General features: G+C 46.7%; 8 protein-coding genes and 1 non-coding gene across 9 annotated transcripts; all 9 read right to left on the bottom strand.

The window, feature by feature from the left end:
* Window positions 1-594: 594 nt before the first annotated feature.
* Window positions 595-665, bottom strand: Pmar_PMAR011713. Its single transcript has one exon. It is a non-coding gene; the product is annotated as a tRNA-Gly (tRNA).
* Window positions 666-1618: 953 nt separating this feature from the next.
* Window positions 1619-3106, bottom strand: Pmar_PMAR011714 (4-methyl-5-beta-hydroxyethylthiazole kinase, putative; the record flags this gene model as incomplete). Its single annotated transcript, XM_002773806.1, has 1 exon — window positions 1619-3106. The coding sequence occupies exon 1, from the start codon at window positions 3101-3103 to the stop codon at window positions 1619-1621; it is 1485 nt and encodes a 494-aa protein (XP_002773852.1). The 5' UTR covers window positions 3104-3106.
* Window positions 3107-3201: 95 nt separating this feature from the next.
* Pmar_PMAR011715 (phosphomethylpyrimidine kinase, putative) lies at window positions 3202-4716 on the bottom strand (the record flags this gene model as incomplete). Its single annotated transcript, XM_002773807.1, has 1 exon — window positions 3202-4716. One exon carries the CDS (start codon window positions 4714-4716, stop codon window positions 3202-3204), a length of 1515 nt encoding a protein of 504 aa, XP_002773853.1.
* Window positions 4717-4893: 177 nt separating this feature from the next.
* Window positions 4894-6562, bottom strand: Pmar_PMAR011716 (Electron transfer flavoprotein subunit beta, putative; the record flags this gene model as incomplete). Its single annotated transcript, XM_002773808.1, has 10 exons — window positions 4894-4995; window positions 5082-5178; window positions 5595-5650; window positions 5703-5768; window positions 5815-5925; window positions 6022-6108; window positions 6163-6211; window positions 6256-6323; window positions 6385-6462; window positions 6506-6562. 10 exons carry the CDS (start codon window positions 6560-6562, stop codon window positions 4894-4896), a joined length of 771 nt encoding a protein of 256 aa, XP_002773854.1.
* Window positions 6563-6681: 119 nt separating this feature from the next.
* Window positions 6682-9216, bottom strand: Pmar_PMAR011717 (conserved hypothetical protein; the record flags this gene model as incomplete). Its single annotated transcript, XM_002773809.1, has 11 exons — window positions 6682-6845; window positions 6999-7159; window positions 7233-7344; window positions 7412-7590; window positions 7694-7833; window positions 7881-8000; window positions 8149-8247; window positions 8339-8391; window positions 8489-8571; window positions 8854-8999; window positions 9149-9216. The coding sequence occupies 11 exons, from the start codon at window positions 9214-9216 to the stop codon at window positions 6693-6695; spliced, it is 1314 nt and encodes a 437-aa protein (XP_002773855.1). The 3' UTR covers window positions 6682-6692.
* A 186-nt stretch (window positions 9217-9402) lies between these two features.
* Window positions 9403-12829, bottom strand: Pmar_PMAR011718 (cholinephosphate cytidylyltransferase, putative; the record flags this gene model as incomplete). Its single annotated transcript, XM_002773810.1, has 13 exons — window positions 9403-9504; window positions 9564-9690; window positions 9743-9802; window positions 9854-9935; window positions 9982-10101; window positions 10293-10379; window positions 10657-10767; window positions 10938-11011; window positions 11069-11220; window positions 11775-11910; window positions 12092-12196; window positions 12599-12650; window positions 12784-12829. 13 exons carry the CDS (start codon window positions 12827-12829, stop codon window positions 9403-9405), a joined length of 1254 nt encoding a protein of 417 aa, XP_002773856.1.
* Window positions 12830-18532: 5703 nt separating this feature from the next.
* On the bottom strand, window positions 18533-18946 carry Pmar_PMAR011719 (hypothetical protein; the record flags this gene model as incomplete). Its single annotated transcript, XM_002773811.1, has 1 exon — window positions 18533-18946. The coding sequence occupies one exon, from the start codon at window positions 18944-18946 to the stop codon at window positions 18533-18535; it is 414 nt and encodes a 137-aa protein (XP_002773857.1).
* A 1214-nt stretch (window positions 18947-20160) lies between these two features.
* On the bottom strand, window positions 20161-20910 carry Pmar_PMAR011720 (hypothetical protein; the record flags this gene model as incomplete). Its single annotated transcript, XM_002773812.1, has 4 exons — window positions 20161-20339; window positions 20493-20567; window positions 20749-20819; window positions 20867-20910. 4 exons carry the CDS (start codon window positions 20908-20910, stop codon window positions 20161-20163), a joined length of 369 nt encoding a protein of 122 aa, XP_002773858.1.
* A 439-nt stretch (window positions 20911-21349) lies between these two features.
* Window positions 21350-22894, bottom strand: Pmar_PMAR011721 (kinesin heavy chain, putative; the record flags this gene model as incomplete). The annotated part of the gene is made up of 9 exons (XM_002773813.1): window positions 21350-21522; window positions 21565-21647; window positions 21688-21797; window positions 21859-21946; window positions 21990-22105; window positions 22328-22454; window positions 22507-22568; window positions 22614-22728; window positions 22775-22894. Coding segments are annotated over 9 exons (994 nt in total), but the record flags the coding sequence as incomplete, so codon positions are not given.
* Between the last annotated feature and the right edge of the window lie 889 nt (window positions 22895-23783).

Genomic DNA, 23783 nt, shown 5'->3' on the forward strand with positions numbered 1-23783 from the left:
CGCATACATGCATACGCATTCTTAAGCTGCGGGGGTAGGGTAGAAGGACCAGTATCTCTCTAAGAAAGACTTTCTTGGGCTGATCTTTAGGATGTTCAGCAGTAGTGTGCTGATAGCGACATCGCTCGCCGAGGACACATCGCCCAGCTTGATAATTTTGACATAAGATGCTTGCCTGGGACTGGGATGAGATTTTCTTCCGCATAAACTGATGAAATGATGAGCTCGCCTCGATAGCGAGGATACCGATGGAAACGAAGGCCAGCGGCAGCAGATAAAATAAAGGGGACATACGAAGATGTGATAAATACTTACACATTATCTCTCCACATCGCAGTCTAGTGTAGGCAATAGCTTCCCTAGACCAGTGGGTAGAGTGTATTGCACGGAACATAGGGAGGAGTCCCGATCGCCAAGTGAGGGTGCGGACGGAGGTGTCACCAGATTAACTCTCGAGTTACAGTAGAGCTGTTGAGATGATTGTGGAGATGTGTATATGGTCGAAGTGGTAGACATGACCCCTATCAAGTATGGTCACAATGGATGGCAAATCAGCATGATGATGGCGGATGGAAAACTCCCGATGTGAAAAACTGCGCCCGCCGGGAGTCGAACCCGGGACACAAGCATGGGAAGCTTGTATGATACCGTTACACTACGAGCGCCGATGAAAATCTGATCAACTTCGACTCCACCTCGCAGAAATCAGTGGCCGACATAGTTAACTTAACTACAACTCGATTTCCGACGTCATCCGAAGCGGCACTCAGGGGTCGTTCAATAAACCGATTTCGAAACTCAGAATCGATTCAAAGGACGCTTTTTACACGTATAATACGATGCTAGAATCGCTTCTGAATTCCAGAATTGTTTCAATGAACATGGGGTCAACATCCGCATGCGTCAGCGACACTAACGAGGTAACTGTCCCTCGCCATAAACCCGTGGGTCAAATCTGGCTCCAGTGTGACTCTGTCGAATAACTACTGCTAGAGTTGACCCTAGCCTCTTTGCGAGCTTTCTCATCTCTCCAACGAGTAAACATGTAACAGGTTACCTGCGACCTGCACACTCGAGCTCACGACACATACATATGAAGAGTTTGTATTTGGTTTCATTGATGATTATCGCTGGAGCTTCCGCGATAATGATGATATTGATGATGATTATCGCGATCGCTGGTTCGAAAAAAGATCCGGAAAATCACTGGTAGCTTCTCATACGATGGGTGGAGATTGTTCGAGTTTCATCGTCCAAGATATCTACACTATCAGCGTCTGTCTCAGAGCACTCGGGCAGTTGAGTCGCGGGAGCGAAATTCACGAGTTCGGTGTCGAAAAATAGTGCATCTTGCAGGCTCTAACTTGAAGCTTATTTGCATGCACAATACCATCATCAATTTTTCATTAGACACCGGCAAATGTGGGTGCGACGCCCCCCAGCTACGACACTTGAATGCACGCGATTGGATGACATGAGCGCGAATAGACACCGAGGTGGTCGTCTACAATATACTACTATACCACCTGGCTCAATGGTGCTTACTGGCGAATACCCAGTGTTGGTAAATTCAAATACGCAAGACCAATACCCAGGTGAAGGAATGAACCGTATTTGTCTATTGACAATTATGTTCAAAAATGGCAAGTCTTCTCCATGCTGGCCAAGCCGGATCCCTAAGCCTGGGGAGAATGTTGAGCATCTTAAGAGCTAGACTGCCGGGGCCCTCCGCAGTCACCGATGCCTCTTGAGCAGCTAAGGACCATCCCGCGCAAGCCGCTACGGCAGCATCGAGTGGGTTCTTGGCAACAGCGCAGAAGGAGGTCATGAGGGCACTGAGAGTACAGCCAGTAGCCGTAACAGTGGGGAGCATTGGAACATCATGGCAGATCTCAATAACTCTTTTGCCATCCGTGACGAAGTCCGTCGCACCAGAGATGCACACGACCGTGCCAAACTTCCTGGCAATATGTTTAGCGGCTTCCAACGCTGCATCGCTGCCTATCGTCGAATCAACACCCTTCACTGCACCAGTCTCCCCAGCCAGAGCCAGGATCTCCCCACCATTCCCTCTCAGCACAGTGGGCTTGTAAGCAAGCAGTTCGGTAGCGACACCCGTCCTGAATGCTGTTGCTCCAGCAGCGACTGGGTCCAATACCCACGGCTTGCCGATCTCCATGGCCTTCTTCGCACAAAGCCTCATCGACTCTACCCAGTTGCTTGACAGAGTGCCGATATTAACGTTAAGGGCAGCGGCCATTTCCAAGAACTGGGGAGCTTCCTCCTCAGCATGAACCATGGCTGGGGAGGCACCCGCAGCCAAGAGGGAATTCGCCGTGAAGTTCATCGAGACGTAGTTGGTGATACATTGAGTGAGAGGGTTAACCTTGCCCAACTGTCCCCACAGGCTTGTCACCATATCATTGTTGTAGCGCTTATGGGTGCTCAGCTTCGACCTTATCTCCATGCCAGAACAATATGATTTGAGAAACTTCCTAGCGCGTGACTCGGGCGATTCCCAAGAGTCGAAGATTTGGCTCACAGCGCATACACCATCGGCGCCTCTCTGTACACAGTCTATTGCTGTGACAGGGCTAATGCCTCCGATCGCCACTATAGGCAGAGTCTTCCCAGTCGTCTTCAATGCTTCCTTGAGGACGTCTATCTGATCTAATCCCTTAGGAACTGCCCCAGGCTTGGTAACCGTTGGATAGACAGCACCAGTGGCAATGTAATCAGCACCATCCTCAATGGCAGCGATAGCATCTACTCGACGGCCATAGGTTGATACTCCGAGGATCTTATTAGGACCAATGATGGAACGGGCATCCTTCACAGTCATGTCCGTGTCACCAACATGAACACCATCAGCACCACTAGCCATACAGACATCAACTCGATCGTCAATGATGAGCGGGACATGCCGGGGCATAAGCCTCTTAGTCTCCTTCGCCATCCTCACGTAATCACCAGTACTCACGTCTTTCAACCGCAACTGGACACATGTAGCGCCACCAGCGACAGCAGAGGCCACCATTCGAGGAAGTTCCAGGCTAAATTTGCCATTGGTACATGCGTACACCTTATACAACTCCGATGACATACCAAAAAAGGCACAACTCTTGTCAGATTCCCCATAGTGAACCCATCAACACTCAACACTAATGATAGCAGATAAATCAAGGGTCAATCAAGGACCTCCTAGACATAGTTAGCCCAAACACTGTTAGCAGAGTGGACCAGGGGTCTATTAGTTCCCTGCCCTAGTGGAACCCCACATGAGCGAACTATAACCTCATGGAGATATCCAATAGCCCTCTCAACAGCCACAGGAACGGGATACCCACGCGCCATGAAGGCCGATATAGCACTAGCAAGAGTGCATCCAGTACCATGTGTGTTGATAGTGGCGATCCTCCTGTTGGTGAACTCATAGAACTCATCTTTCTCACGATCATAGAGTACATCCCTGCAGGCCTTGGGATCAGTCTCATCGTGGCCACCCTTGAGCAGAACATATTTCGACCCATACTGTGCCAAGGCCTGTGCAGCTGCTCTGGCCTCGTATACTCCACTGATCTCCTTCCTACCCAGGATACGCTCAGCCTCGACAACATTCGGGGTGATTATTGTGGCGCGCGGGAAAATCCGTTCCTTATACATGGCCAATACATCCTCAGCATTCTTCTGAGCGACGAGATCGTCTCCACTAGTAGCCACTAGAACGGGATCTACAACCATCGGCAGCTCTGCTAGCTTCTCACCAACTATCTCAAGCTGTCTAGCAGTCGGCACCAAACCTAACTTCACAACAGACACCTCGAAATCGCTGGTAACAGAGTTCATTTGGGCAGCGAAGATATCCTCATTTACGACTTGTATTTGCTGGACGCCTTTTGTATTCTGAGCCGTTATTGATGTCAACGCAGAGGTAGAGTACACTCCCAGTGCCTCCAAGGTCTTCAAATCGGCCTGATGGCCAGCACCACCACCCGAGTCGCTGCCACTGACTATCAATACCGTAGGGATCTTCATCGTCCCTTCACTGGGTCGACCCAAACAACCACCAAATGAATCGAAGAAGTCGTACTCGAGCTCCATAGCTCGCCTATAAGCTTGAGCGACCTCGCCAAACTCCCCCGGTCGGATCTGTTTGTCAAGTAGTGACTCCAATATCTTCGCTGAGGTGTTGATAGGCTCATCAGAGTAACTGAGGAGCCATCTACGAAAAGGATGGTCCTCAGATATTTCCTTGCCCATAGTGAGCTCCTTGCCAATCCAAGCATACAGCCTAGCACAGGGTATCACTGCAGCTATCACAACTGAGGGTCCGAGATCAGCAGCCTGACCAATGGCCAGAAGGAAATCAACATACTTGCGACAGGCAGCCTCCGGACCAGTGGCGTCAGGATTATCGATGTAGTGCTGATGACAAGCCTTCAATTCATCACCAACACCGTCAAGCAACGCCAACAAGTCCCCTCCAGTAGCCGTAACATCGCTCTTAGCAATACAGTAGGATAGGGTACGAATGTAGCCATTCAAGTAGAGTGTATCTTGGGCCATATAAGTCTGGAAGGCTGCAGAGTCAAGAGTACCGTCACCTAGGCCTTGGACAAAGGGGTGATGGAGGCTCATACGAGCAAGGTCCTGGTTCTCCTTCCAGAGACGTTCACTAACCCCACCAGGAACAGGCTCTTGGTAGAAATCACGCATTAGGTTAATAATAAACAACTACAATCTCGGATCGATACACGGCAGCACCTCCCTAATGTCAACACACCAACACTGATGGCTTCTCCAACAAAAACGACGAAAACAACAAACACTCACAATTGGTAACTTTTCATAACAAAAACTGATGATTTGATTTCTTCTCATGACCGCACGCCATTAAACAACCTTGGCCTCGTTCTTCAGCTTGTCGACAAGTTCATCGACATTGTTGAGTATCACACCAGCCTTGCGTGCCGGTGGCTCTTCCACTGACGTGACCTGCACTATCAACGTCGAAGTGAACATGAGCGAACTAAAACTCTACTATGGAACCCTTCACACTGCAAGTGGGAAAGCATTGTTACCTGTAGGGTGGACAGGAGATCCACACCCAAGGTCTCCACAGGTATCACTTCGATGGGCTTCTTCTTGGCCTTCATCAAATTCGGCAAAGTAGCGTATCTATTCGAAATGTTGACGACTACGAGCACTAAGATACCTCTAGGCCAGAAATTCCATACATCCACTGAGCAAAGATTCCCAGGAGTCCAGGAGACAGCGCACACAAAACCACCGGGTGCACTCTACATCGTGTTATGTCCCGACAGAGGGCCAACCACAACATCCCTATCACGTTGAGTATGCCTCACTCAACAACACCCATCGGATATTGAAGGGATAGGGACAAGGGCTCCAGAAACCCATTCAGATTTGAGAGATAACGTCCCTAGAGTTTGGTAAAAATGAGGAAAAGGTTCCTAATGTGATATTTACACGGCAAACTGATTGAAGAATGTGTTCCTGGACATGTGGAAGATTCAAAACGAGTTCTCCCCAGTAACATTATAGGTTTCCGGATGATTCCCTGAAGGGTTCACCTTGGAGTGTTGAGTCTGAGGTCAGCCGACATGACCGCAGGCAGAGGTAAATGCACCTGATGGGATAACTCGTGGATGGAGTACTTGAAGTCAGCAGCAGCAGCTTACCGTTTGAATTCCAGTATCAACCTCCCGATCAACTGTCAATTCTGTGTTGTCATCAGATACGACAATCTAACGACATGAGTATGATAATTATCTCATACCACACCTTCGTCACTTTGCTAGCACATGTAGCTTGTGGCCAACCTAGCATGCCAGCCAATAGCTGACTAGTCTGTCCCATATCACCATCTATGGCCTGTTTACCCATTAATACCAATAACGGATCCTGATCAGCACGATAATTTCTCAAAGCACCATCTCCGCACATAGCAGTATAGTGGATGGAGACGAATGATCATCGCTACTGATGATCATCCATTACCTCCCTCTCAACAATCTTCTTTATCAACTTAGCAACCATCAAAGGTGGAAGCTCCTGGTCAGTCCGCAGATGAGTCTGGAGATGGATCTGACACAGAACCCGTTATCATTTTCCCGCACAAGTTCGACCCCCACCACCCACCGCCCGGTCACATCCCATGGCCAACACTTGACGAAGCTGCTCAGTAACCCTGACAGTACAAGTACCTCCCAATGAGTCCTCAAGTCCTCCTACTTGTCGGGACCAGCACAGACAGCGACAACTTCAGATAGGCGACCGGCCTCCTTCATCCGTAGGGCTTCCTGAGGCAGCAATTGAGCATATCTTCCTCCTCATCAACACCAAGGTCAAATTCCCTATTACCTCCACAGCGATTTCACAGAAAGGATTAACACTGTGTTTGACATTAGCGATATCAACACCAGCCTTACTAGCCATAACCTGACCGCACCTCTCCACAATCACTTCCCAACAACATACCCACTCTAACTTTAACTGCATAATCAACAACTCGTTTTATGCACACCAATGCTTTTGACATCAGGAAGGGAGATATAAACGAAAAACACTGAGGAGGTGGTACCCTTGGCAGAAGTCAAAGACCCAGATAAGGTTCATATCGAAACGTTGGTCTGAACATCACATACTGGTGGGAATACTACTACTAATAATCAGGCATCAATTTTGGCTTTCTTAGTTTCCCCTTCTTCCTCCTCGTCCTCCTTCTCTTCTCCTGCTTCTGGAGTTACCATATCCTCTTTAGTGACCACTTTGGTTGCTGTTAGGATGAACCCTTGGGCCGAGTTGGTAGCCGACTGCATTATCTAAGCAGTAGGAGAATATTATATAACATCCCAAGGGATCAACAGTGGCCAACACGAAGAGGAGATGACCATGACCGTGATGATAGTATCCACAAGAAAGATATGTATGATTCTATCAACCTATAATGACGAATACTCTCCAGCGGCGCTCACCGGATGAGTCCTATTAGGCAGAACCTGATGTTCCCTGAGTATAGGTTCTGCCAAAGTAACATTGATCCATCCTGGGGCCTTGATGAGACGTCGCTGTAGTTGTTGGACTAGATCCATGTGACGAGCCAATACCACTAGGGTGCCACAGTAGGGGGTTATTTCTAACATTAAAAATACGATAAGCAAGGATAGTACCCGAGACCTCCTGTATGGAAACCTAGCATCCCAACCTACGTTCCATAACGACTGATACAACTTCGAAGAACTCCTTCGTGGTACCAGAGATCGCCAGATCCATCCAAACAACTATACCACCCTCAGGATTGAGCACTGGATTTCCCACAACCTACCACAACAATAAGCCTCAACAGAATGGTAGTACCCCCAGGATTAGAACCCAGGATATACCCTACCGATCGTTTAGTTGAATGCTTATGATAATGTCGAAGTCCATCACTGCCCACTTCGTCATCTTGCTTGCCCTCTTCCTCTTCCTTCTCATCACCCTCTACCAGTTGAGTCTTCGACAATAACGCCCCTACGACCTCCCCTGGGATGCCCAACTCCGTGACAGCCGCATCCGGAGTCGTACCTAACCACGACCGCGCGCCCCGGAATAAAAACCCTCCAACTAGTTGCTAATTCTAATGAAATCGCACGACAGAATTTCCCCATCCTTAGCCCGACTCTGTTACCTCGCCCTCTCGCAAGGCGTTCAACTTTTTGACCCCGCTGTAGCGCTGCTGCTGTTACCAAACCACCACAGCTATCATCCCATACAACAAGAGAACTACAGTGGGATGTATGACGTAGGATAGAGCCCACTAGGTCGAACCTGAACTCACAAAGGAGTGGTATGAGAATTTGGGGAATATAAATCACCTCGGTCCGTTGGCCGCCCCTGGTGCGTAGTGACAGTAATTGAATAAATTCAATGGCAGTAGTGTGACTTCTCTCAAATACTTCTTTTGCTTCTTACGCAGATATTTCTCTTGGGAGAATCTGATAGGAAAAATGTAAATTCGACGTCTCTTAACACGATTTAACACCACAACACCGCTGCTATCTATACACTCGATATAAATGTATCTACCGCATTCCAACCTCACAATCGGAGAAATCGGATCCGGAAAACTGTCCACCTGCCTACTGTGTCTTCATCTCGAACGTTTTGCTCTTCAAAGCAGCGTCAGTGGCAGAAGAGGCGCCGATGGCGGGTTGCTTATCATCCGAAGTCTGCTCTAGGAACCTATCCATCGAACGACCCTGGTTCAATCCCCACACTATGTCCTTGATGGTCAACACGGATAACAGCAGCAATCCCGTTGGAATTGTATTACTGATTATTAACCGTCGTATCAATCTCCACAGCTGCGTCATCAGAGGTGGCAACCTACAGAAAATGAATATTCCAAGAATCGAACTCGGAAGCTATTGGTTGCAGAACTAACACACTAACCTACTGAGCTAGTTCACAATCTTAAACTTACCTTGCTGCATTGACTCCTCACCCATCCTTCACCCTCACGGTGGTGTATCGTCGACCCATAACGTCGACCAATGAGAGCAGAAACTGAGCATTACATTGGAAGTGGTGCAGCCCCTACCCAGAATGTCGCTCTGATGCACTCCGCTCCGCTGGAAAATTCTATACAAACCATACAGCTCGGGGATCAATTCCGACCTCGTTAGACAGGAACGCCACGAGTGATCGAATTTCGTGGCGCGTGAAGGCGCATAACACGTTGACTCTACTCCATTTCTCAATCTGCGCCTTACGACATAAAGACTCAGAATGAGCTAGAGGGTTGATAAAAACACCAGGTCCAGGGATCGAACCCGAGAGCTCTCTCACCTGGCACAACAGTCTTGCCAATCTTAACGTTATCCTGCCGCTTCGGTCGAGGCTTCTTTCCTTTCGGACTGTGCTCTCCATCATTACCAACATCACTCTTCGGAGCCTTGGGTATGCGGACGACCTTCGCACTACCGTCCGATGCTCTGAACATCGAACGACCCAGGTTCGATCCCCACTCTCGCCAGCTATTATTATAAGAGTCTTATATCGGAAAACAAACGAGATTCGCACGCTCTCCAACAGCCACAAAGTGGAGACCAACACACATGCGTCAAACCCAGTCCCTCACTACCGTACTATAACCGACTTGCCATAGTCGATCACATCACAACCCTCAATAGGGAGGGGGAGGGTAGTCATACTATTACAACCGCTGATATGACCATAACTATTCTATACACACAAATGATAGATACTTCTAGATCCTACCCATGTAATAAGAAACCAACCCAATATGAGGTAGTAAGCAGGAGACTCTGAATGGGTATGCTACTACTACTACTCGACCACTATACAGACGACTACAGTAGACGGTATGCGATAGAATCAATCCAAATCGGTTCGGTTCTTAATCCTTTTGATAATATCAGATGTTGATACCCCCTCTGTTCGAGGCATGATCTGCAGTATGCCCATTTCCCTTGGGACCTAAGTAACACAGACGACAAATCTTGCATCTCTTGCGTTTCCTCAACGCCATCTCTTACCTTGTAATAGTTGTCATCAGGCTTGTCATACTCCGGGCTTGCCAATACAACATGGATATTCCATTTTCGGATGAATTCTTTATCCATACCGAAACAAGGCGCATTGGGGATAACCTTATACACACACCTGAGGGAATACCCGATAGCGCGTGATGCTCATGAATACTCCCTATTCCTACCTTAGTGATTGTACTTCTGCTACTCTCTCTTCCAATGTCATTATGGGGTCCCTCTTGTATCTGAATTATCATCACCAATATAAACAACTCAACTACTACTACTACTACTACTTCCGCACATCTTCGTCGCTCATGACACCTACAAAGAGTCGGTTTCCGTAATTTAATGCTCGTGCAATGTGATTTTTATGACCTGGAACACAAATCGATCAGCAGGGCGAGCGCGATGTTCCTCTTACCAAGATGGCATAGGTCGAAGACTCCGTCAATATAGACATTCTTGACTGGAGTGAACATTGGCAGGTTCATGTACGAACAAATATCGTAGAATATCGAGCAGTAGTAAAAGACTGCGCAGGCTGAACAAAGATAACCATCCCTTATAACAGCTCAATTGATTAGCATTCACAATCTCTAATCAAAAGACCCTAGGTTCTATTCCTAGCCCCGATATACCTCCAAATCTCATTAAAAATCACAAGTGACTACGGATACAAAAGACCTTGTCCTTGATCTATGGTCAAAGCATGTAACACACTAGCAATATTACCTATAATAGCCAACTTATCAAGTAAGGATACCATAGCCATGAAGACAAGCCAACCATGCACATCACGATGAGCCATACGAGCCACCACTGCAACCAATCACTCAAAGGACACCACACTGCTTTACTCCTCCACTCTACTTACCCAAATCCGTTGTAACGATACTCATAAAGAGCCCATCACAAATAATGGATTCCAACGATGTAGAAATTGTGATGCCCAAGACAAATAATAAACCTGATAGCAATAACGGGCTACATATTTTATGCTGTTATTTCTCATCATTGATTGTAGCCATTCTAAACTTCATAAATAGCCCTAGCACTGAGTGGCATTTCAGAGCAATCCACCTTAGGGTATTATTACTCGGCACCGTCCGATACAACAGACAGAATAGTAGGATATTCCTGGTCGCTGGAGTCTCTTTGATTACCGCTACTCGAATGATAAGGGCTATCAGAAAGGCGTAGTAAACAGCTGAAAAGAAATACAAACACTGTTGAATGCGAAGATGACGATGCAAAACCACTAAGGTGAAAACGACGGCTTCGCTAGAGTGATATTCATCCATCTAATGAGCGATCACCATGATTGCCAAGCCGATCGAAAAGCTATTAATAACCGTTAAACCCCTCCCCCTTTATTACTATGGACTTGGCTAACAGGATCTCCCGAGAGTGCATCCGGCAACATAGCCAACACACGGCTTATAGGACCCCAGCTAAACAACAACAAATCAACATATTACCGCGCGCCACAAAATTATTATCCGCCTTACAAATAGTCGAAACCAGTGAGGACCTTAACAACAATCGCCATTTGGAAAACGAATAAAGCCTCTCCAGGGCCTGTAAAAAGGCCATACGTTATGAAGCCTTTCTTGAATGCCGATAATTGAGACCATAAAAATACCAATTGCCCTGTTTGAACCTGTAGGATTATATTAGGCATGCGCTGTATTCCATGATATGTATACATAAATGGTCGTCACTGCAGATGGATGCCATAAACGTCGCGTTCATTAATTTCTTTCTTGGTGACGATTGAATCAACAACGACCAGATAATACAAATTTACTAATAACCTTTCTACTATCCACACCTGGCCGCCGATTCAATAAAATATATATGGAATTCACGAGATCGATTCTCGCCCCCACGATTTCCATCAATCTCAGTTCATCATCACTTCATAGGCCGACTAGGACGCCATTCTGTAAAAGCGATTCCAATATCTGTATCACCATTCGTGACATGCATCATCACCACTGAATAAATCCGCACTACCAACAGAACATCATAAATTACAAAGTGTTTCTAACAGTATGAGGCTGTATTGTTACTCCTTAGATTCCACTACTCTTAGAATTAACTCCGTACGATTCGCTGTACTGTACATTTAGCTACTGTTGTACACTATAAACAATGAACAGTGTTATGATGTTTCTCATCAGTGGATCGCCAATGTCCCTTCCCACTTATTACTGAATACCAAATGCATCTAGCATCAGATTCGATATCAGGGTCGAACCCCATGAGCATTGCCATAGTTATTATTATAAAGATTACTGCTACATTATCACATGCCTGGTTGAAGAGATAACCCAATGGTGACTCGTTCCTAAAAATCATATATTTTTCTAATACACATCAGAGGAGAAACCCTCAAAAGGCACTCAATGCTGAAATTATTCACGATACCAAATTGTCGTGATTTTTTCGGTAATCCTTTCACAGACTACTACAGACCACCATTCATATGAACATAATTCGTTTATAGCCAACTATAGCCTTGAACTAACCTGATGTTCTTAGCATGCTTCCCATCCACACAATCGAACAATTGATAAAGTGTGAACATAACAATAGCCGTTGCTGAGGCGAAATATGGATGAGTCTTGCGATACCTGAATAATAACTTTTCCTAAAGGTGATGAATCAGATGAGCCTAGCGATGAGCAATCTGTAACACTTACAAGGTGTATAGGCACGCTACGGCGATTTCCCATTATTCCCACCAGAAATTCGTTAAAAGGCGCATCTCATTTTTGTTCTCATACTATAATGTCAGGACACCATGGTGCATATACATACGAGAACTAACGGAGTGGGAGGTGATGAAAGGGAAGTCTCGAAAGCTTTCCAAATGAGTCCTCACGATAGTCACTACATAAAGGTATAGTAGTAGGCCTGTAGTGCACATACTAATGATGCCAATGTTAACATATTCTGTGCTAACGTTGCAGAATATATCTCGCCAACTGAAAGAGAAAGACACTCCTGAAACGTATCGTCAGAGTCGACCCTACAAGTCGCCGATTGGTGATATAATACGGGTTGAAACTGATTTATCGAAAATATCTAAAATAACCAAAAACTTCGAAGAGCTTCTAACTCATGGACGAGTAATTACCATTTTTCCATGTAGATATATTCTTTAGGTCATTAGGAGTAAGGAACCTTGTTCCAAAAGGCTCCACACCAGTAGTATTACTCGGTATCGTCTTATGAGATTGAGTCTCAACGTGAGGAGGGGACATATCACGTAAACAATACCACTACTGAGCAACCATCAAATTGCCCATGTATGATCAACTAGTAGAATATCCCGAACAGTTACCCATTCCCGACTCAACCAGCATCGTTCGTTACGAACCCGCAGTTGAGAAGCTGAATTCAATCAAGTCTAAATTTAATGGCGCGCGCTACTCTCTTTCGAGTATTTGAACATTTGATAAATTCTGAGAATAATTCGAAAATTGGTTTTCCACGAGGTACAGCGCCAGATAATCATCACACTATCTGAGATTCTCATCACCAATGTGTACAACGAGAACAGTTAACACCGCGTACAGAGGGTACTTGTACAGGACTGTTGTGAGAGACTCCTATGGACTAAAAATAGGCTGTTCTCTTACGGACATGCTGAAGAATGTTAAGAATTTGAAACTATAATAACTCTACTACTAATGATATCTTGCAATACCACTTGTACATCTCCTCAGCATCTCTTACTATACATCATGGTCCCTACTACAACCACCCCAGCACAATACAGAGAGATATTGGCAAAAGCTCAACGTAATAATGAAGGCGAACACAATAGGCTGGCTACCGAGCTCAGGTTCAACCCATTTCACAATGGGGACCGAGGACGAGGCCAGACAGTCGAGTTCGAACTCCTGGGCATCATCATCACAACTAGCTCACTCTGATCCTAGAGTAACCCAAACTCGATAGGGAGTCCATACCGTGTTGGTATTGTAGGTAACCTACGTCGGCCGTCACACAACGCCTTATAAGAATGCCTCTAAGATCAATATGACATCACCAATAGCATTGAAAGGAGCCGATGCGTACAGGAGTGAAATGTTCCATGAATATCGGTAAGATGGATGTTGCGAGATGAGATGCACAACAACTCCTACAGTGGCCATTCCCTACCACCACCACTACGATGCCACAAACCTCCCGGTCAAGTCGATCTAAGTGGATATTCTGATATTAGTATAGAAGAACGTTATCAAAGCCAAGCCATGCTAGACAACATCCAAGGCCTCACAAGTAGGTATGCTCATTTCTAAATGACACCGAATGCATCTCCTAGGACGACGACCATCTTGGAATAATCTATTCGCTGGATCGTCGAAAAAGGTCTCCAGTTGTGGTATAAGGGAGACTATCATTCCTACTATTGGTGACATAGTTACCGGAGGACCACAGACAAGTAAGGAAAAGACGAGGAATCGATTAAGTGCTCCTTGCAGGCCAGAAGTATCCTGATCGTCGGAAGAGGAACGGTCCAGAAGACTTCCGAGCACTCTCATCAGACTTCTCCATGCTTCCACCATTCGATGAGCCGAGAGTTCACCGAGATCCAGTGAAAGTGAGCAACATCCCTTCATGAAGACGACGACGGTGGTCACACTCAGGGCCAATACATTCGAACGGTAGAGACCAACCCAATGAAGACATCCAAAAAGATAATAGATGCATCCAACAGAATAGCCCCGCCACTGAGGACTCTAGCAGCTCTTAGACCCATGCCCGTCCTACCCATGTAACCTATGCTATGTTGTGTTGTCTACTGTAATACAGAGTTACTACTAGCTGTAGCCACCTCTAGCAACTACTAGGACGTGATAGTCGGCCTCTCACGATCCAGTCTGATCGAATCCACCCTCATTCAGTCTAACTGTCCTCTTCCGAGTGGGTATACGATATGATACCACTGGAAGGAACAATGAATCGCAAGTAACTATCCGTCACTACTCTCTCCCGGCTACTTCTACCAACACGTTACCACACCAACTACAGTAGATAACGTAACCCAACGTACCCCTGACCGACGTACCACATATTAGCCCAAACCGTAGATGCTTCCGACAAATTATTATTCAAAAACATGGATACCATCACGCCTTGGTTTCGCGCCGCGCAGAAAAGCGACTTGTATGTATCCAAATGGGAAGGATAGCTGAGGGAAGCCACTGAGGTAGGGAATACATAGGCCTTACTATGGACCATGTGAGTAGATGCTACAACACGTGGACAACAGATGTAAACAACAAACAAAGTCTTTACCTAACGCTACAGTTCTGTGGCAGAGAGCTGCGATCGACGGTTGTACTGATTGGTTCCATCCCTGTATGTATTGTGATTACGTGCTGGCCTCTTCTGGTGCCAAGAAGTCTGTATTTCGAACCTCAAGTCCAATCGCTGCCAGGCCAGCCTCAGAGACATACCAGCCGGCTAAGCATCACGGTGGACGAGCACGAGCTGGCCTTAGAATATGAACGTGAAAAAAGCGAATAGTCTTAACTGTATCCACTCCTTGAGAATCAACAGCCGATACGACTGAATAGGAACAGTGATGGTAATAAAAAAACTACGTTATGAGTGACAATAAAAGATAGGCGTCATCGACAACTCCCACAAGGGTATCATCAACCATGTGTAAACGGAATCTGCCGGGGCGAACGATCTCCCTGAGATCGGCACTGAACTCAAGCCCCGGATATGGCCATCGAATGGGAACATGTTACCATGCTACAGGACTACGATCACTCACATGACACTTGGTAGGAGAGAGAATCACGAGACAGAGGAAGAGAGATTATGAGCAGCTCCTACATCAACACATACCCAACAGGTCTATACCGATCCATAGGGCAAACGATGCTCACTATGATAGCAGGCAGCAACGATACTGACTGTGTTGTCAAGATGGCTGTCGAGGACGCCAATGTTGCCTTTGATACTCAGTGAGGTCTGTTGCCCCATGAACGTAAATACCATCTGAGTCATTATTCGCTGCTCTTGGTTTTATTGATCCAATGTCCTCATGTTGAGCATCAATAGTTAACCATCATTGTTGATCCTTTAACGATGTATGGACAACAGTAATCATGATTGAGAACGTCTCACTAGGTGGTGATGGTAGTCGTATAAGTGACGAACCCTAACACCTTGGGGAGCTCAAGGAAAGCAAGCTGCCCTGTATGGTCCCCCACATACACCGTACTGAATTCGATATCATATTGACTCAATTTCCTTAATTAGGCCAGTTATGTAATGGATTGCTTATTATCCAGATATTAGGATATACTAATAATATATATTGTCATATTAACTCTATGGATACCATATTAATGTATATAGACTAAAAGTATATAACGTAATATGATATATACGTATATTAATAATAAACTAGGCCTTCTCGGAGAAAGGGCGGAGCTCGGCATCCGGGTTCGATTCCCATGCCTGGCGTTTTTCTGCAAAAATATGTTTTTTGCACGGAAATCTACATGGTCGGGGCGGAACCCTAATTTCGTATTTTTCCTAGTATCCCCAGAGCGAGAGCTATCGAATGGTGTATAGCATGTGATCATAACCTCTCTAGATCGAGCTGGATAATTTGTTCGCACGCACGCACGCACGCACGCACAAAGTGTTAGTAAAGTGAGAGAATACGCTCCGCTCGCTTCGCTCGCTCCGCAATTATCAAGGTTCTACCAAATATATACGGTATCCTATTATATATAGCATATGATGTACTAATAACAATATAATATGACAGAATTCGAGCTTATCGGGAACAGGTATATTAACCGCATCATGTTGTAGCATGATGTCGCATCATGTCGCATCACTAACGGATAAACGAGCGTCGTGCAAGGGAAATCGCGATCGGAGGTTCGATCCGACGCGGCGGCATTTTTCGGGTATTTTTTCGTATCTTGCGCTGATTGGCAGATGCAACTGTTCCTACTCAATGGGAATAGCCTATGTCCGACTAGAGCGGATATTTGGTAGCTTATGCTTAACAAGTAAGGGAAAGCCCCCCTCTCCCCATACTCATCATCCTTCAGGCCCCTCACTGGCCATTGTAGCTCTCCTCACGGCTTGGCTCTGGCTGGCAGCTGCTCATAGAGTAGCCTGGATAGAGTGTACTCCCGTCGGGCCTCACAATATCGCCTTTGACTGGGGGTAGGAACCCCTCGGTAGCACTTTCACCATAAGACTTCTGTCAGGCTATTACCGATGAATCGTACCGATGACTCAGAGGCAGCTGAAGTTGACATTAGATTGCGTGTTGGTCTGCAGAAGATGAGTTTCCTGTTCAACGTGAAAGCCATGACCGAATCTTCTTACAGTGGGGAAGGCTCGGACCTCCCCATTGAAAAGGGGAGGTCGTCAATTGACTGGTCAGGGGCATCCTTGTGTTTGGTGATTTACAAGACTCTGTAGGTATGTACTGCGAACACTGAGCCACAATTGTATAAGTTGGGAGGAGACCAATTGGTCTCTCTTTCAATCGCGCTCTCGTGCCTTCGTTGATGCCGCTAAAGCAGCAATCGGCGACTGGTCGTCGTCGCCTAATATACACATATCGGCCCAACGTCTCCTAGAACAAGCACAGAAGGGCTGCTCTCATCGTCATAGACTGCATACGATTGGTAAATGGCATTCATTGTTTAGTCATTGTAGTCTCTTGTCTTTAGGTAACATCTGTTACACAGGCATCCTCTCTGTTGTATCGTGCCTCCTGTTAACAGTAATTGGCTTGCTATACATCAGTGCTCAGAAGGTCCACGTAACCGGTGTTCTAATCACATCGGTAAGTGATAACCCTCTTGCCCGTATTAAGTTATAGTCGGTGTTTCAGGCTGCGGCTTCTATCCTGTCAATCATTGTGTGCTCACTCTACACCTTCTACGTGAGGGACTCGTCGACACAGGGCATGTGCTCAACCATTGGAAGCCTCGACACTCTCGAAAACCTCTCCCGGCGGCATTACTCATTGGCTCAGATGGCGGCGTGGCATCCACGGCACCTGGGCTACTGTTTTGCCCTTGCTTGGACGGCATGCTGCTTCACCTTTCTAATCACAGCTATCGCCTATCTTCGGTACATTCGAGCGCGACGGAAAAGGATGAAGACTGATGATATGAGTATTGATCATGATGAGACTGATCATGATGAAAGCTTTGATGAAGATGACCCATTAGAGCGATTATTGCCATTATAACCCTTTTGGGTGTTCATTGTTACAATGTGATAGTTATCCACATGTCAGCTGCACTATTGTGCGTGGTCATTGATTAGGCTATTGTGTTCAGTTTGATGCCGCTGGTTTGGATGATATGTAACTTTGTTCATTCTTCAACCATCTGGTTCATTGGACCAACACCAGATGATAGTAGAACCATCCCATAGTCTGTGCTAAGAGCAAATTGTGGTGTCGCACTGTTTATACCAAAGTATCTTGAAACCAATCCGCCATATTTTCCTGTATTAAGGAAAGAGTAACAGAAAGTAATTCACAATGTAAATACAACGCGTATCTCCCGAAGGGTTAAATTCAAGATATGAATCCTTCATGCTATGGATCGATAATTTTCTCTTTAGCTTCGTTCAGTATTAACTCTTTCTCAAGTTACTATTGGGCAACAGTATTGTATTCACAATGATGAGAATACTTCAATATCATCGCTATCCCTACCATACTCGAGAACACAATAAATTTGATATAGAAACCTTGGGCTAGTTTGAGGCTTGCTTTATACTTTATCACTTCAACTAATACGATATGACTTCTCATCGAATCGGCCTGTAATACACGGCCACCTACCACTTACGCACAGATTCCGTACTTCAGCAATACAATATATAAAAATAACTTGAGCGAATGGACTTTCGAGCGTTAACGAGTTGCAATAAGTGCAATGCTCTCAAAAATCTCAAGGACACACGTAGGCAGTGCCAGTGCAACCGGGCGTAGCCTCATAGCATACACCGTTGGAATTCTGTACCAGACCGAAACAAACGGGGATATCGAGCCAGGACTTGCAAAATGACTTCCAACTGCTAGCAGCACAGTCGGGAACTGATTCACAGGCAGAAGTGCAGGAGTCGAAAGAAGTAGACGTGGCACCACAAGAGACAACCTCGCTGTTGTCCGCTGTACCAACGCTGTGACACTTATTGTCATCTCCACAGTAGCTGAAGATACAACCAGGACGTTCTTCACAAGCACGTTGACAATAACCATCATCAGTGCCGAGCATCTTCTCAGCAATTATCAGAGCAGACCCGGCATCGACTTGATAGACGATGGTAGAGAGGAGAATGACGAACACGCAGACAGTTTGCATGGTGAAGGGGAAGCTGGAGCACTCCAATGTACCACCAATAATTCTTAAGGGTACTACACAGTTGAGTGTCGGTGGATGGGCGACTTAACTCCGTACGCGTGTACAAGAAAGACCATAATGTAACTGCCCAATTACCCTACTTGCACAATGGCGGGCGACATCGTAGCTAGTCCTGCTAAGTCGGGAACTTCCATCTGAGGTGTGGTATTCTAGCACCGGAACACTGCGACATGATACCGACTGAAGCACTTCAACGACTGGCGAGTCTATTGTTGCATGATAATCAGAGGTGGTTGGAGGGCTATGAATCCTCAGTCATGGACACGGTGGCCATGACGTTCTCAGCAGCCGTCCTCATCCGACTTATATAATGCTTCGAGCGCATTTCCTCAAGACGAGAAATAAACTTGGCAACGGACCAAACGTCCACCATGTCTCCCCCACGTTTCACTTGCACCTACTCAACCGAGACAAACGGAAACCCATGACACTGCCACCATCCGAGTCGCACACTAGAACGCAGTCGAGGACTGGTGTGCTGTTGTTTTCGCAACTGCGAGGATATCAATCGATTTAAAACACGTGTGTCACGTGTGTCACGAAGCTAGAGGTTCGGTTGGGTGTGGTACATTTACTCCAATTTAGAAGAGATAATATAGAGTTGTTGCCGAAGTTTGAACTCCTTTTTCCTCTCTGGAGGAAAACCTCAGTCGTTGATAGAGTGACTAGTGTCACTTGGTCTCCGACCTTGAGGTTTGGGCCAAGCTCACTACTGCAAAGTAGTGGCTCTAGTCAGCCCCACGTAGCATATCCTCGCAGAGCAGAAAACAACAAGTCGTCGATGATAATTGAAAACAGCATGACAAATGCCCAACTTACGGCGATGCCTGGCGGGGATGAGACTCCGTCATCACCCAACTCTCTGCGTCGATCTGCCTCGGCTATTTGAGAGACATCGGCGAGTAGGACTAGGTTCAAGCTGATACCCGAGCTAGAGCGTAGCTCATGTAAAATATCGTTAGCCTCTTGGACTCGTGTTAGAACATCGCTGTACCTAATGATGATGACGAGTGCAGTGAGGGTGGTGGAAGAGGAGGTTGAGCTACGTGTGGATGAATCGTCCACGCTGATTGACTACTCCCATGTCATCAAGGATCTTATTGATGACCTTCACCTCTCCCATCATCTTAGCCTAGTTCACCCGTCTACCATACTCAAGCGATAGCGGCTACCGTTTGTGTATCAGCAAGAGAGCTTTCGGCGATAATCTCATGAATATCCTCCTCCACCACCGCATCCATTACACCAGACCTAGTCTGGGTCCTGGTCTGCAGAATCGGCGAGCCTGGTATGACCTGTTCAATCCGAGTCGAGTTACCCGACACGCAAGCACCTACTAGACGGAACACAAAAGCTCTTCCGAAGATTATCCTCTCCCCGTTCCGAAGACGATGCCGTTGATCATTGTCCGCGATAAGTCTGCCACCTACTACTAATCGACCTGTCACCAGCATGTCAATGCACCATTGAGACGACTCAACCTCACCAGTGCCGTCCTGAAGGGCTGTACGCTGAACCTCAACCACCGTGTCACCATTCAAGGTATCCACTGTCAAGATGCCTGAGACAGAACGACGGCAGCATAGGAGGCCTGGTAGTCGAGGAGATGATACAGAGCTCATCTGGTATGCCCAAGCCGATAAGCACGATATCGTTATCGGGACCACAACCAACAGAAGTGTGGTGTCGCGGGTCAGGTCCTGAAGATATACGAGTGTGATGGGTTGAAGGTGTGGTATGACCCCCGGGGGAGTTGAGGAAGTACACTAGACAACCTGACAGAGATGGATCGTCGCTGATATTGAGTATGTATCTGCAATAGAGTCCTTCCGGTGATAAATCTGTGTAATGTAGTCTTACGGCTCCTTGGCCTTCCTGCCAGTTACTTCGTGTATATTGTCCATATGTAGCTCTTTCAGAAGCCTACTAGAAGCACGAAGCTTGGCATCCCACTTGTCGAGCGAATCCTCGAGATAGCTGAGCCGTTATCATACTAAGTCTTGGTAGGCGATGGAGGCCACCTTTGTGCTCTTAAGTCAACCGTGGGGGAGACTGTTGAAGATACTCCCAACGTCGCTGATTGCTCCTCAAGCATCATGGCCGACTGACGCATCTTGTATCTGAATACATGAGCTCCTCTCTTGCTGCAACCATGAATAATGGTGTCAGCTCCGTATTGGCCATCAGTGATGGACCATCACCTCCTCCGTCTCTGTTGACTAGGTGTGCTTGCCTGAGGTGTTAGATCAGGACTTGGAGACCTCCGACTCCCACTCCTGATGACAGCTTCCGGGATGACCGGCTTCGGGTCGGGAGTACGAGAACGTATAGGTATCTATTAACGAGAGCTCCCCAGGTTGCATCCTGAGGGCACTGCTCTTACTGTCTTTATCTTCTTCACACTACTTGCGAACCTTAGAGTGGACAGCGTTTCTTCCTGATCGTGTCGGGCAGGGGATACTGCTGCTAGCATACAAGTATGGCTATTCCCCGTTAGAGCATCAGTAAGGAGATATCTATCATACCAGGTATGGTGATACGATGGAGGTTCTGGCTACGTGAGCTTGCTTTGTCGAAAAGGAATGTGTGATGCCGAGCTAGCCTTAGCGATCGAGAGCTTCGATATGACTTGCCCCAGCACCTACTGCCCATTCCGATGGGTCCGTATATTCTATTCCTACTGACAGACTTGTGTTTATTGATTGACCTTCCTTCATTCTCTGACCCACAGCGCCACTTCTCTTAGTTCTCTCGGAGCCTGCTAGGTCGATTAGATGCACCGATGACGTCCCTGTGCACAACATAATGGCTGGACTGTCCAGTTGACAGTGTCAACAGCAGCCCTCCCCTACTGTGCTCTCGTTGGCTCGCGCTGATCCTCTTCCTCAAACGTATAGTAAACACACTATGACTCCTGCTGCTCTGACTATTCATGTTAGTCTGCGATACGACACTGTATAGGGGACATGTGCAGAAATACAACCTGGGCAGTGGCTCGTTGCTTGAGCCCTAGATTGAGGAACGACAGGCATTCGTCCAGAGAACCGCATGCTGCCTCAGTAAGGTTAGGCACCTGGGCGAAGGAGTTTGGATTGTCAGCTCGACATCATCGACTACGAAGACCCCTTTGGTAGGGTGTTGATGTATGAAGAGCTTCTTCTTCTTATTGGTGTTGTCGATGAGCTCATCAACCATTACACTTGGTGGGGGCGGGGTGTTTGGTCTTGCCTTACCAGGTGAGGGCGGCTTTAATGCGCTAGGGGACTTCAGTTCATTCAACTGAACCACACATAAACTTCCCAGTGTAGCCCATGATGTAACTGACTGATCGTCGTTGCAGTGCAATGGCGTCCGGTATCGTCTGTGGATCGAGCAAGTCTCGGAGTTGTTCATTATATATCTCCAAGAAGGATACCGTCACACACAGCTGTTTACCTTCATGCTTTTCCTCTTCCTGAGCGACTGACTGCCTGTAATGTTCAAAAGAACACATGTCCTACTTTTGCAGCGCTAAAAATATCATCTATCAGATATCGCAATACGCCAGGTGAATCTTCAGTGCCTGTACCATGAGATATTGACCTATTTGGTATCCTAAAACGATTACCGAGGATGCTGTGAGTTTTGCCACTGCCAGTTTGACCATAGGCAAAGAGGCAATTGTTGAAGCCGTTGAGAACAGAGTCTCTAATAGGCTTCCCAATGCTAGCGTAGAGTTCGTCCTGAGCCAGCACGTTGTGGCCGGCTTCCTACTAGGAAGTAAGTCACCTGGGTGATGCTTGGTGGGAATGAACTGTCGTAAGTGAAGCATTTCGGTTCGACTTTCGGCGGTCCTACTAACTGGTCTGTTTCAACATCAATGGCAACGGTACTGCCATCAGTTGTAACCTAAAGCTACAGTGACCAACGTCTCTGTAGTAGGGATTCTCCTTGCAATGATAGGCATGTCCGCCTCCCTTGGCATGATAAGAGGCCGTATCCTCACAGCTACTTTGATTGCTGTCGACATAGCAACAACTTCGAAAAGAGCCTGAATCTTGATCTGAGGATGTTGCTATCGCACATCTTTGATAATTTCGTGGCGCAGTGACGAAACTTGTGCCTGCGTTCACCACCATCACTTTAGCAAAATGCTGCTCAGAACTTTGGTGAACGCTTTCGCTCTATTGTGTTCGTATTCTGTCATCATACGATATCGGATATGATTAACAGGGTGTTTGTGGTTGCATCAATGCTCATCCGTTTAGCCTCCTCGGCCGTCCCTAGAAGGGGTATTCAAGTGAGAAGGCTCGGTAAGTGGCACTCTATCGGTATCGTACAATACTGAGCTCACTTCAGGCAATGCTGCTCGAGGACCACCGCTGTATGACCTCCCCGGCAACTTTCGATATGCGAAGGAGTTTTTTACGAAGCCAGCCATAAGCTATGGGGAGTTCCACCAACAATGCACCTCGCTAAGGTTTTCACTATTCTCTTGTACTCTCTGTTCATCATTCTTCCTCTCAGATTATTCGTCTGTGCTGGCACTGTTGGGTACATGTTATTCTCCTTCACCATGTGGCCATGCAGATCATCATATTGGAAGAATTGGGCGGTGTGGAAGGTCCCCGGTAACATCATGCATCATTTCAGCAAACGTAGTGGCAGCATATTCCTCGATGAGCCTCTCAAGAGGACCATTGATGTTCCAAAGACCTACGCTCACCTAATCGCCACTAGAAGGCTTCCTGGGGAGGGCCTCGAAGAGGAAGAGGGTGAAGACTGAATACATGGTGTC

The sequence above is a fragment of the Perkinsus marinus genome (assembly GCF_000006405.1).
Source record: "Perkinsus marinus ATCC 50983 genomic scaffold scf_1104296958712, whole genome shotgun sequence".
NCBI lineage: Eukaryota > Perkinsozoa > Perkinsida > Perkinsidae > Perkinsus > Perkinsus marinus.